At 37.1% G+C, this 13,823-nt stretch overlaps 1 protein-coding gene and 1 long non-coding RNA gene across 4 annotated transcripts in view; one reads left to right on the top strand and one right to left on the bottom strand.

The window, feature by feature from the left end:
- tex2 (testis expressed 2) overlaps positions 1–12,174 on the top strand; it is a 35,037-nt gene extending 22,863 nt beyond the window's left edge. Inside the window, exons 6-13 of one of the 3 annotated variants that reach the window (XM_028455134.1) lie at positions 1,813–2,108; positions 2,513–2,656; positions 2,748–2,847; positions 7,122–7,242; positions 8,467–8,583; positions 8,851–9,060; positions 10,039–10,159; positions 10,682–12,174. In XM_028455134.1, the coding sequence (XP_028310935.1) occupies positions 1,813–2,108; positions 2,513–2,656; positions 2,748–2,847; positions 7,122–7,242; positions 8,467–8,583; positions 8,851–9,060; positions 10,039–10,159; positions 10,682–10,831 (1,259 nt within the window). In that variant the 3' untranslated portion in view covers positions 10,832–12,174. Of the gene's footprint in view, positions 1–1,812; positions 2,109–2,512; positions 2,657–2,747; positions 2,848–7,121; positions 7,243–8,460; positions 8,584–8,850; positions 9,061–10,038; positions 10,160–10,681 lie in introns of all 3 variants that reach the window. The other 2 variants (XM_028455132.1, XM_028455133.1) reach the window with 2 other exon arrangements.
- A 423-nt stretch (positions 12,175–12,597) lies between these two features.
- LOC114468882 (uncharacterized) lies at positions 12,598–13,722 on the bottom strand. The gene is made up of 3 exons (XR_003674687.1): positions 13,147–13,722; positions 12,911–12,957; positions 12,598–12,718 (listed from the first exon to the last, which is right to left on the bottom strand). It is a non-coding gene; the product is annotated as an uncharacterized LOC114468882 (long non-coding RNA).
- Positions 13,723–13,823: the final 101 nt, after the last annotated feature.

The raw sequence follows: 13,823 nt of genomic DNA on the forward strand, positions 1-13,823 counted from the left end.
TTTTTACACAAATATTGAAAAAACAATATATGATGTTGACATTTTTTCCTTTAATGAAGCTGAATAACTTTTTTAAGATTAAGATTAAGATTAAATCGGGCTTTCGCCTTTAATTGGCCATGTAATGTTAGTACATTATTGGAATTTGTCTTCTGCACTTAACCCATCCCTGAGGAGCAGTCGGCAGCCATTTTGCGGCGCCTGGGGAGCAGTTCGGGGTTAAGGGACTTGCTCAACATCCCACAGTGACGGCCCCGGTGAGGCTTGAACCGGCAACCCTCCGATTACAAGCCCAGCGTCCTTAACCACTAGGCCACCACTCTTGCATGAATTATTTTTATTCATTTTATGTGAAATACATCCAGTGTCACATCACATTAAAAGTAGACTTAATGTGTTAATTCTTCGGAGATGTAAATAATGTTATTGAAAAGTAACTAAACCCCAAAACTATTTTCTGCTGAATACAAATGTATTTGGGTATGAAGTAGTGCTGTTGACTGATCCTGGTCCAACTCTCAACATTTTAGTCAAAGTATTTCAATTTAGCATATTTAGTTGTAAAATGTGAGAGTGACTGCCCTCTATAGGTTGAAACCCGGCTATTAGAATAGATTTTTGCTATTGGCTGAGAACAAGATCATGTGACACTTTGGGACCGTCTTGCAACACAAACAATCACTATTAGCCCCGCCCCTTTTATAAAAAACTTGCACCTGTGGGCTCTACAATCTGTGGTGAGTAGGTTGGATTGAGAGGTATATTTAGTAATGAGTGGCTAGTTAACATAGCATAGATTGTTCATTGGAGATTTTATAGTATAGACTGGGCGTGTCTAACTGCTCCAGGAGCTCCGCCCATAATCAAGGCATTTTTTAAATTTCCTTCCTAGTGGCAGGTCAGGAGAAAGCAGAGGTTTAATCATTCTTTAAAGGTGTCATATGTAGAGTTATTGTGAATTTTCAACTTTTAAATATGTCTGAAATACCTCAAATCAAAATTCGATTGTTAATGAACATGTCCTTAGCTGTCATGCCATATGTGATCTTTTTTTTAGATTACATAATTATATATACATTAATAAATATTTCCGGCCCGGCCAACCTGTAGTACCTTTTTTCCACCAGTTGGGTATGTAGAGTATAAGGCTATTTACAACAGAGCCGGAGTCAAAGCTTTTTTTCCTGTGTTTCTCTTTATACAGTTTGATGTAATATTCACTAAGTGTGTACAAATCTATATTTTTAGCTTGTAGTAGTCTGTTAGGTGAAATATATGCCGGGAGGTTGATAATTTCAAACATACGCGCTAAATAAATTGACGTCACTTCCTGTTTTTGCTGTTTAGATTTACATCAATAAAATAAAGATCACACACCAACACTATTAGTTTCTTTTTATGTTTAATGATAATAATAATAAATGCAAACTTGCAATAACAAAAAATAGGTAATAAGTAATATGCCACCTAGTGGTGGCAGAAATTGCTTGCAAATTCTACATATGGCCCCTTTAAGTTTATGTTGAGGGTGAGGAGGTTCATGTATATATCAGTATAGGTTTATATCAGAAATTGGAGATAAAGTGTTGAACAATATATGCATATTGGATATCGACAGAAAGCTAACATCAAACATTTGTTAGTGAAAGCACAACAATATAATGCTATTTTTTCAAGGATATGTTTTGTATCACAGTAATGTTATGAATCAAAATTTTGATATAATAAGCTACTATATAATACATGCATTACTATATTAAACTATACCCCGATCCCCTGACTTATCCTACATGTTCCTCCTTCCACCTTCAGCCTTCTTGCCCTCCCAAAGCCGTAGTGGCAGCATCCAGTCTGGAGGAGGCGTGGAGGCTGACAGCCGGAGCAGCAGTCGGGGAAGCCTGGAGGAACTGTCTCAGTCGCAGTCTCGTTACAGAGAATCTTCAGCTGCTCTGGCCTGTGGCTCAACTGGGGCCATTAAGCAGAAGATGCTTTTGGACTATAATGTTTACATGGCCAAATATGTCAACCCCCAGGCACCACCAAGAAGCCCAACTGCCACAGACAGCCCAGAACTCAGCCCAGTGAGCAGCCCCAAAGCTACCAAAAAGGTGCAACACAGATAGATGCAGATCACACTTTCCTTTTTTTAAATTTAGATTATTTTTCTTTATTTTTGTTTGAACAAGCACACAAAGTTTACAAATGGTGGCATACAACACAATTTGACAGTTAAAATGATAAAGTAAATAGATGCTTGTGGTCTTTACGAGTCCTCTTTCTTATAACAAAACTCATAGAGAATAAAAATAAATAAATGAATCAACCTGGAAAAACAGAGAATAAAATATATTTCAAATCACCCTTTTTTCCATGTAGGTTTCAAAAATAATATAATTATTTTATATTATTATTATTATTATATAATCATTCCCCAGTAGCAAATGAAAAAGGTCATGGATGCATGAAGTGTGTAAATATCCAATTCTTGAACGCATCCTTTTATGTCTTTCAGCTAAACAGGAGATCTGAAGACACTGATGAGCCTGAAGCATGGGTCAATGCTTTTCTCGGAAGGATATTCTGGGACTTCCTGGGAGAGAAGTACTGGGCTGATGTAGTCTCTAAAAAGATCCAAATGAAGCTCAGTAAGATCAGGGTGGGTGGAGTTGGATTCTTTTACACAGTTATCAATCAATGTTTCGATGAACTGTTTATCTGATTGTTTTAAATTGTATCCTGTGTTTCAGCTTCCATATGTTATGAATGAGTTGACTTTAACAGAGTTAGACATGGGCTTTTCTATACCGAAGATTCTCCAAGCCTCAAAACCATCCGTGGACCACCAAGGTAAGAAGAGTAACTGCAGTCAGTGCCCTCACAAAACATTAGACAACAAAGGAAAAAAATTAATATTCCAATTTAGGTGCCTTTTGTTACACACACTCACACTGGAGGGGGGGTTGATTTTCGTGCTTCCTTATTTTTTTTCCATTTTCAGCCTCCAACATCTCAGAAACTACACCACATAGGAAACTGAAATTTGGTGTAGTAATACAGCTCAAACTACTGTCTTAGAATATAGAAAAAAGATATGCTGGTGGACATGCCAGCCCCTCAAATTTGAAAAAAAAAAGTTTTCAAGGTTTTGGTCTGGAGCATGTTTGGGCCTACAGTAAATAACATATGTCTCAGCTCTTTGTAATTTGATCAGATTCAAGCTATGTACATAGACTGTTGAAATCACTAATGATTAGTCACATATATGCATTGGTTCTTGGGTGTCAGTCTCCTCAAATCCAAAAAAAAAAAAAGTATTTTTCTATTTTCAGTGGCCCATTTCTGCATTTGGGAATGTAAGAAAAAACCTGATTTCTGTTTTAATTCACAGTATAAAGATGCCTCTTTTATATGAAACAACTTTTCTTTATGCAACTTCATTTTTATTTTGGACCCCAACTTTGAGCTTATTTCCCCACTCGTGAATACTGAAAATATTAGGCCATTGTAGCTTGCCTCTGTGTCTTATTATCATTTATTTGTTTTTTGATTGTTCACTAGTAACAAAAAATATGTATAAATTGTAGAAAATATAGAACATGAGAAATATATATTGTTAAAAACATGTCTTTTTTCTGATGCAATGTGAGCATTTTTTATGTTTTATTGTTTATTAGTTTTTCTGAGATTGAATTTGCGTGGGATGTCCTGAGAATGTGTTGAAATGACATAGAATGACCCACAAAGCTTTTCGGCTATTGTGCTTTGTTCCACTCTTTCGTTTCCAAATATTCTCCCCTAAATTCAGCTGTTTGTTAGACATACTTTTGCAATGGTATGAAATGCAAACAACGCTGTTAACTTTGTACCTTCTATCTCTTCTTTTATTTATTTTGTTACTCCCCACTTTCTTTTTAGTCCACCTATCACATTGTCATGCTTTATTAAACCACAGTGATTAAACTTCACATCTTGGCTGCTATTCATTTACTACTGACTGACTCGTGCTGCCCTACCATTATAGTTTCTTTTGATAAAAACCCTTTAGGACTGAGCAAAGTATTGTTTCATTTTTGGAAATGCTCTTTAGGTTTTCTATTTGGATATGAACACAAATATTTTGTTTCAGATCATTAAAGTTCTTACTTCTTGACAAAGCTTTGCTTTAGTGAAGAAAGAAAAAAAAAAGACAAAAGCTCTATGTCTCAAAGCTCATGTCAACATTCATGGCTGTATATACAATTTATTTATAACTCTCTCCTAACTCATGTTACCATGGTATCTGCCTAATTCAGCAAATAAAACATATTTAAACCAGTGTCACGCTTTGACATGGATAGGATTGTCTTCAATATGGTTACAGATTTCATTATCTATGAAAGAGTTTCAAACATTGCTTTACAAATTAAAGCTGCAGTATGTAGAATTGTGAGACTTGTATAAAAACAACTACTCTCCCCTCTCCCCTCCCAGTTTCGAAACCTATCGTCCCATACCGGTATCCTTGTGAACGAGCACAACTGAGGAGGTCTCAGCGACTTTTTTCTCAATAGAAACTAGTGTAAAATGTAGGGACTTTATCTTGTGTTTTTGGAGAGTTTTTTTTGATGTTTTAGAATGAAAGCTCGTATCACTCTGTAGTTACTGCCCTAAACTGTGGCTGTGAGCTCCTGCCCCGCTACAAAGCTCACACACATGCAACTGCTGCGATCTCTGCTGCCGCTCAAACCCGCATCACTCTGGATCCAGACTGCAAAATGAATTGCATCTGTTCACTCCACCTTGGATATGCTTGTCTTAGGTTTACATGCAATAAATTCCATCTGTAATCACTCTCCCTCTGAAACCAGTATGAGGGGCAGACCCTGCACAGTCACTGAGGTCTACACGAACGCAAAGAGGACCTCCATGAGACCGTTCCTGCCGAGTGTGTTTGAGACTTTAAACTGTTTGCCTCTCCACGTCAGCCCTGATTGGGACCTCTACTGGGATGTCCGCCAGTACTTTACTACAGGGGACATGAACGCGCATCGACTTTAGTCGGGCAGCATATAGTAACACCCCAAAAAAGCTCATGGAGCACTCTGTTTGTAAAAAGATCTCTCATTGGCTGAAAGGTTGAATCACTCCTGAGATTTCTATAGCTGTCTCTCTCGCTCTCTCTCTCTCTCTCTCTGGTCCAAGAGAAGGTGTAAAAGTGCACTGTCCTTTCAGAACACGTTGTATTACAATATGCTTATAGGTGATTATGGATTTTTTGACCAAATGAAGCAAAAAGAAAAAACTTACATACTGCAGCTTTAAGACCGTGGTTTTGATTATTTTTTGGGTCGTGACCCTATTTTGATATTAAACATTTCTGCTGAGCCCAGAGACATTTTCTCCCTATATTTTGTTTTTGCTCATGTTTGTTATGCTGAGTTACGAGTAGCCAGGATTAGTGCACAAAGCGACGAGTGAAAAGATGCGCGTCAGCTCAGGTATTTTTATGCTGCATTTTAGTTGTTATATTTGAGAAAGTGAAAGTACAGAATACAGTTGTTTGATATAATGTGTGGTGTTTTAATTTGAAAAAGAATAATCATTTAAAACAATTTTAAAATATGATGTTACATTTCTTCTTATCAATTAGCTTCAGTGCCATTAATACTGAAATACTGAACATACTCATAATCCCCCCCTATTTTTCTTTACTCACTTCAATTTCGAGTTTCGAAATCCTCTAATTATCAATGCAGGTAAACACTCCTTTGCAAAATCCAAGAACCTGATTGGAAAAACTCATCATTCTTGGCAATCCGATTTGGGACTAAAAGACAAGCAACCGTCCGGATAGAGAGGGGTTGTTCTTAAGAAGGGATGTAAAAGCTTGGCAGAGCTCAACTTCAATCACATCAATAAGTCTTAGAACACTGTCTCAACTAATCATATTATCATTTCTATTTGCCTACTAATACCATTGTAGAGCTTTATACTAGACATTGTGCAATGTAAAGAGGGTTTCAACATGGTCTCTGCACCTGACTTGGGACCTCAGCAAACCAGAGAAGCTTCTCCACCCATTAACAGAGCAGAGTTAGCTCCATTGACAAACATTAAAAATCACTTTGGTTTTTCTATATAGGGCCCCAAGACTCTTTGCGGTAAATTGTTTGATTAATTACTATTGTTTTCTGTGTACTTTATTATTAGGGAGGATGTGTATTGTTATTGATTTATTGGCAAAATAAATTGAAATTTTCCCATTGAAACCTGTTGGAACAGTGAATATTACGCCACCTGCTGTTAATCATTACATTAGACTCTTACTAGTCATTATTAATACAGTTTACTGTATTAATAACACTGACTCAGAGGGGGTTATATTGACCCCAAGGGGCAATTCTGAATCAGAGTAGTTATACTGATGGTTATACTGACTCTGAGGGGTTCAGCCTTTGCAAGAAAAGCAGTTCATCGAGTATTACATTGATTTTCACATAAAAGTATATCCAGTTCTATTCAAAATTAAGATTTTTCAGTGAATGCGACAGATATGCTGACTCTTCTAGCTCCTTCCTTTGTATTTTACAAACCCAGTGACATAATGTCTTACTTAAAGTTACCCTTTTCCTTTTATTAGGGCAAGGCAAGTAAACTCAGTGTGCATACTTGATTGAAAGAGGAACATTTACCTCTGCCCATGAACATAGTTTTTCTTTACTGGAAGGTTTTGGTGAATAATTAAGATAGATGGGTTTATTCATAACTTATTGGCTGTAGATTCACGGAGGAAAAACCTTCATAAATCCCTTATAGGCAGTAGTGTAAAGCCAATCTCTGTAGGAACCCTGCTGCTCCATATTTGACCTTTTCAGTGATGCTGGTTAGAAAGATTTCCTGGATAGCTCAGTAGGATACAAGTAACTCATTAGGATATCTATATATAGAGTAACACCATATATTAATAATTCAATTCAATTATTATTAGTCACTTGTGCTATTGTACACACATGTGAGAAGAAACAATGATGTGTACCAATTTACTTCTTGCTTGTGTATTATTAAGTGATGTAAGCAAGTATTTGTTATTATTATTATTATTATTTTTAAGATGTGTGATCTCCTTTTCCTCCTGTGTTCAGGTCTGTGGTTTGATCTGGAGATTTCCTATACGGGCTCTTTCCTCATGACTCTAGAAACCAAAATGAACCTGGCCCGGCTAGGGAAGGAGGGCGAAGGTCTTGGAGAGCACGGTAAAGAATGGTAATACCTCTACTTATGTTTCACTTTTCGTCAACTTTAATTCCCAGTAATGCAGCCCATACTTTCAACTTCATGGTGTATTTTTATCTGTTTGTCCACATTCAGTTCCTTACAAGTGAATGCAAAAGATACATTTTTAGGGTTAGATTTTCTTGATAAAAATCTCGTACCTGGGTGTGGACTGAATAGAGTTGTGAGTTAGTTGTCCTGTGCATTTTTCTCAATTCCTGCCCTTTTTTTGTTGGCTCTTCCTCCTTTCTCTTTATACACTTATCTTCCCTCTGGACGCTTACAACAATGGATTTGTTCAATAACTGGTGAGTTTGGGAATGGATGCCTGCAGCTGCCTGTCAATAAAACTATTAACTTAGATTCAATTTAGGATTCAAGTTTTTTTTAGGGTAAATCAGGAGGGATAAGGTCACGTGATTTATCTCGGATGGGAATGAGTATTGATTATGACTGGGTGTCTACCAGGGTTGGGGTCAATTACATTTTTCAGTTACAATTATGTCTTCAATTACCCATATTCAATTACAACTCAAATGAAAGGCATTTTTTTCAATTACAATTAAATTTATAATTTCCCCCTGAAATTATGTTCTCAATCACAATTACCAAACCTGAAATGAATAAGCCCATAAAACGTATTGTTCCTCTTGTGTTAGCTTTCTGTTAGCATCGCTTATGATAACAGGTCTGTTTGACCCATGTCCTCATTAAGCTGTAAAATGCACAAAAAAATATTTTCTATCATCTTATTTGTTTTTTTTAATCTCTCGATTACCTTGTTAGGCTTCCTTATCCATGAAAATATTGGTATTCATATTTTTGGCGTGGGCGTCTGAGCCTTTTTTCGCTCAAAAATGGTAAAATTATTCTCAAGAGAAGTGACAGATACGTGGGGAAACTTGATTTGAAACATATTTTAATAATTAGGTATGTGTAATTCATAGAACTGGTTCCACAGGTTTGCATTTAAATACACTGTAATTGACAGTTTAAATAGGAGTCCAGTTCCATTTACAAAGTCAATTAGCTGAACTCAATTTCAATTCAATTGTAAAAGCAATAGATTTTTTTCAATTGCTATAACATCATAATTGTAATTAATTACCAATTACGCAATTACAATTATAATTGGCCCCAACCCTGATGTCTACAAACCTGCTGTGGCCTGACTTTGCAACAGTGAGTGTATCTATTTGTGTGCTACAGGCCCAGGCCACGGACATACTGTTTAGCCGACAGTGATGAGGAGTCGTCCAGTGCTGGGTCATCTGATGAGGAAGATGCTCCAGATCTTCTTAGCGACAAACCTGCTCTGCCTGGAGGCGAAGGGTTAGTAAATGGGTTCATAAAAGTGTCTCATTACATGTAAAACATGCATCCTAATTCAGGATTGGATTATACTGATCTGATGTGGTTGAACAGAACGTTCTGCCCTTTCAGACCAACCACTCAACCAGACCTGCATGGAAGCTTTTTCTGCTGATTTAATGTTACGCCCAGTCACTCCAGTAAGAGATGCTGGTATCTGAATAAATCATGAACCTGACTCACTTTGTGTCTCCCCTCCTTCTCTACCTCCATCCTCCTCTCATCCAGCTACGTGGGAGGCCACAGACCCAGTAAGATCATGCGCTTTGTGGACAAAATAGCAAAGTCCAAGTATTTTCAGAAAGCCACGGAAACAGAGTTCATAAAGAAGAAGATGGAGGAAGTGGCCAACACACCGCTGCTGCTGACTGTGGAGGTGCAAGAGTGCCGTGGAACACTGGCTGTCAACATCCCACCCCCCCCTACAGACAGGATATGGTATGATCAGGAGCACAAAAATATATATATACAGTATTTACACAAGCTGTAGAAACAGTCAGTGGTCATTTGGAACACCTTGCATGAAAACGGTTAATTGCACCATCTACTGGGCAGATATAGACTCGCCTGCCAATAATAATAATAATACTTAGATTAGATCAGTGGTTCCCAAACTGGGGTACGTGTACCCCTAGGGGTACATGAGTACATTGCTGGGGTACCCGGACAGATTTAACAAATGATTTATTTTTTTTTAGCAAATTCACCACAAACTAAAAGTAATATTGCTTAATAAATTACTATATTTTCTTGTAATTTATTTAAACATAATTAATTTATGCTGTAGAGGCCATTTTATCACACTTCTGGCAATAGGAAACAATAATTAGCTACATTTTACAAAGGAGACCCTATTTATTTACGATTGAATTAATCACATTTAAGTTGCATGATATATTCTTTTTAAATAATTTACACTTTGTTTGGAATTTGTAGATTAAGCCTTAGGAAACCAATGTTTGAGACACATTTAGGGGTTTATGAGAGCCCCCTGTTCCACACATGAAATTATGGAGATGGTACCGGAGAGGGGGTACACATGATTTGACAAAGATGCAAAGGGGGTACATGGGACAAAAAAGATTGGGAACCACTGGATTAGATTATTCTTTATTTTCATTTTTTTAATTCACACGCTACAGCAGCTAAAGACACAAAGAGCAGGCAAAAAAAAAAGCTAAATACAAATAGATAGGAAAACATAAGGGGGAAACATATATAATAAAATAAATTATACAAAAGACAGATTTCCCTTTTTATTTACTAAACACCACATTCATTAAATAAGCACAAATGTTTGAACAATTGAGGTGGATTTTTTTTTTTTTTTTCTCAACAAAGTGATTTTGATATTACTTTTTTGAGATTTTTCTTTTTGGCAACTGTAAAGAGGATCATGTCCTCTGGGCTTCTCAGGTATGGGTTCAGGAATCCTCCTCATCTGGAGCTGAAAGCAAGGCCTAAACTCGGTGAGAGGGAAGTCACTCTTGGACATGTGACTGAGTGGATTGAGAAGAAATTGGACCAAGAGTTCCAGGTACAAAAAATTGGTATTTATTGTAAAAGCTCTGGTTGTTGTTGTTGTTGTACAGGCTGAAAGCATCTTTAGATAAAAAAAAAAATTAAAAAAACAATGGTTACCTTTATATTTCTGAAAAGTGAGCTTCAAAGGAGTTACCCCGGGGCTTTCTTGCCCCTTGTCTTTATAAAACATATATAATGATAGGCCTGCTGTGAGATAACAGCTCTAAAGAACACCTGCAAACACAAACACCCACTGCAGCAAAGACTCTGTGTCTGGGCCACCACACACTCATTTCTGCCTTTAGGGTGTCAATTATAAGCTGCTCCATCCACCATGCCACGGGTGGTAAACTACTAAACTAGTGCTGTTGTGAGTGAATGTTTACATCTTACTTTTAAAAGCCCTTAAAATAAGCCTTTTAATTCTTCTTTAGATTAAATTTCAGTGTGCTTTAAATGCAAAATAAATGAATAAAATTGTTTTTTTAAACTTGTGAAATAACTTTTGTTTGTTGTTGTGCTTTTCTTCTCACAGAAAATCTTTGTGATGCCAAACATGGATGACATATGGCTACCCATAATGCACTCTGCCATGGATACGCGTTCAAATGCCAACTTGATTACTGTGACAAACGATGAATTGAAGGATCCGGAACCAGAGGAGTCTGGGCTCTGTGACATGTAGAGACCAACTCAAACTATAACATTGTGACGGTTCAACCACTGCACCAGTAAGCGGCCATTGTAGAGGTTCAGTCCTGATCAGATCCATCATTAGTAGCTACTGATACCTAGAGAATGGAGGAGAATTGTAACTCACAGATTGTCATCTTATCATGCAATTTTAGTTGTGTGACATCAACTGTTGTGATTGGCTCTGGTGAAACGCAGCGCGCTCACGGTGCATGTTAAGATAAATGTGTGCCGCTGGGAATCCACACATCTATTGTTCCCCACTCGATGGGTAAGATTTTGAGGTTGTATATTTTGGCTTTAACTTTGAGGTCACTGAAGTGTACGGGATTAATCCTAAAAGGTTAAACACGGTGTATCTGACTCACAGCTCTTAATGAATATTCCACAGGGACATCAGGACACCACCCACACTGCTGCCTGGTATTTATATGCAAACCTTTCTAATGGCACTGTGTTCCGCTGAGACATTAGGTTTGTTATAAAATCACAGTGGATGCTCTTCATGTTGAGTCACAGTGTTTTTAAAGAGTGGTTCAACTGACTTGTAAAGCAAGTCGCTAAAGATTGCCGAGGCCAGTTGAATGTATTCACAGAAATGCAGCTCCTATAGCCGATTTACTGACATGGTTCTGAGCAACACGACTCTTTTCATGTTTTTATCACAAGGTCAGCTAAAAAAAAAAAAAAAAAATGACTTCCCTTTTATTGCCAAAGGAATCTTATCCGGTCCAAGAGATTATGTATAAAAAGCAATTGAATTAAAAAGTCAAAGGACAATAATTCATTCAACAGGGCCGGGTTTTTCTGAGCTGCAGGCTAACCTTTCATCAACATGTATCACAGAAGAGTGAAAAGATCCTATTGGAACATATTGGATATTAGCCATATTATTTATTACTGTCCACAGACATCCAGCTGATTGCCGTTTTTGTTGTGATGTTTTGAACTAGCTCCTCAGTGTTATATAAGAACATCCGTAAGCTAAAGCAGAATCTTTTTTTGTCAGCTGCAATTAAATCTGTCAGCTTTACCGGTGACTTTTTACTTTCCATGTTTTCCGTTCAGACATGTGATGGCAAGTGTATGAGGCAGAAAATGCCTTTAGAATATTTAAACATTCCTCCTTCGTGAGCCACCTTATTTCTCGGCATCAGCTTTGAAAAGTACTGTGATTAGTGTCTGTTGAGATCGTCTTCTGTTTCACATTTCAGCGTCTCGTGTTCATTTTGCACAGTGATAAATATGGTAAGCATTGCTGTTCTGTTCAGTGATGTCGCCAAATGTCACAGCTCTGATCATTGTGGATCAAATAAATCTTTAGCTTGGGAAGAATAGCTGTTGCTGTGTGATTCTTGGTTACTAAACCACTTCATTTGTATTCAAAATGGAATCATTTTTTGCAGTAGTTAACAACAAAAGCCTTTTTGTCAATACTATGTTACATAATTCATAATTAGTATCTCTAAAAAGCTAAAATTCTGAAGTCCTATACAACATTGGCATTAAATAAGACACATATCCCAAGAAGTTAATACATCCACTTTTTTTTAAATTAATACCAAAATTTGTATTTTGTGTCTTGCTTTAAAAGAGAAACTTGGTAATGAAATGCCAAGAAACCCCAGTTATGACAAGAAAAGCAATAATCTTGCACCGTCTTTGACCAATGTGAATAACCACGGGAAACGCCATTCACGAGCAAAGAGTGCTTTTAAAGAAATCGTCGAGCCACCGAATGAATACACACTGCTGGACTTGTGAACAATTGCTTTATTATTGATTACAACAGGTAATGAAACATTTATTATCAATAATTCAGGTTATCACTTGATATACAAAAGCACCTGTTCATCTCTGGGGCATCATAGTCCGATCCCTGTGGGGAGGGGGGGGTGAGAAAAAAAAAAAATCATAAATGTTAAGAGTAAGAAATAAAGGACAATAAACTGCTTTAGTTAGCCAGTTTCATGTCAGTTTAAGATTTTCTACACAATTTTTCAGAAGTCTAACGCATCATAATCATCATTCATGATGACTCATTGTTACAAATTACACATAAGATACTCACAGTGCTGTGAAATGAGGAATTCTCACACAATGAGGTTGTCTTCATGGCTGAAAAGAACACAATTGGAGTGAGTCACAACAATTATAGTTTAATGCATAATTAAACTCACATGGTCACATCAGACTGAATGTTGACTTCATGTTTAAATCAGAAGTCTAACGCATCATGATCATCATTAATAATAACCATTCAGAGCAGCTTAATATATAGTATTACTGGTCATTTAAAATACTCACTGTAGTTCTGAAAGTGCAGAGCAAGATCCACCTCTCCATAGAAGACGTATTGGTAAATCATAAAAGGAAGGAATAAAACAGACAAAAGTTAGTTAATCCAGATTAGCTCATCTACAACCAATTCATTCTTAATAACTCAAGCACTGAATAAAACAATAAATAATTTCTGCTGCAAAACGCATGCTGTGCACATGGATCCGCAACTGGCCACGTTATTCTTAATCCGCGTGATCAAAAAAATAAATAAAAAAAATACTATTACAGATAACGAAAAATGAAACTGAACCTCTTTCGTCACTATGAAGCCAATATCCCAATTATAATACTTAATAAAGCCGTAGGTTTACATTACCCTCGAGCTGCGGCCTGGTCACATGGATCAGACACGCACTGTTCTCTAAACATTAAAAACGCCACGCGCCTCGAAGCAGTTTAGGCTAAAGTATAACAATATTAATAGTCGGAGGAAAAAAAAAAAAAAACAAAGCAAGACAATATTAAAGTTAAGTTTAACATAACGTGGTGGAGCATGAGCCATAGTAAAGCCACGCTGCCATGCGTGTAGTCTGCAGAAAATGTCCCCCGGACCTGTTTTATATTCCATCCGGTGTGTGCGTGCTTGTCCTTCTGATTGGCTCAGAGAGTTCCTGTATTCCCTCCTCCTCCACTCCTGTGAA

Source organism: Gouania willdenowi, chromosome 8 (genome assembly GCF_900634775.1).
Source record: "Gouania willdenowi chromosome 8, fGouWil2.1, whole genome shotgun sequence".
Classification (NCBI taxonomy): Eukaryota; Metazoa; Chordata; class Actinopteri; order Blenniiformes; family Gobiesocidae; genus Gouania; species Gouania willdenowi.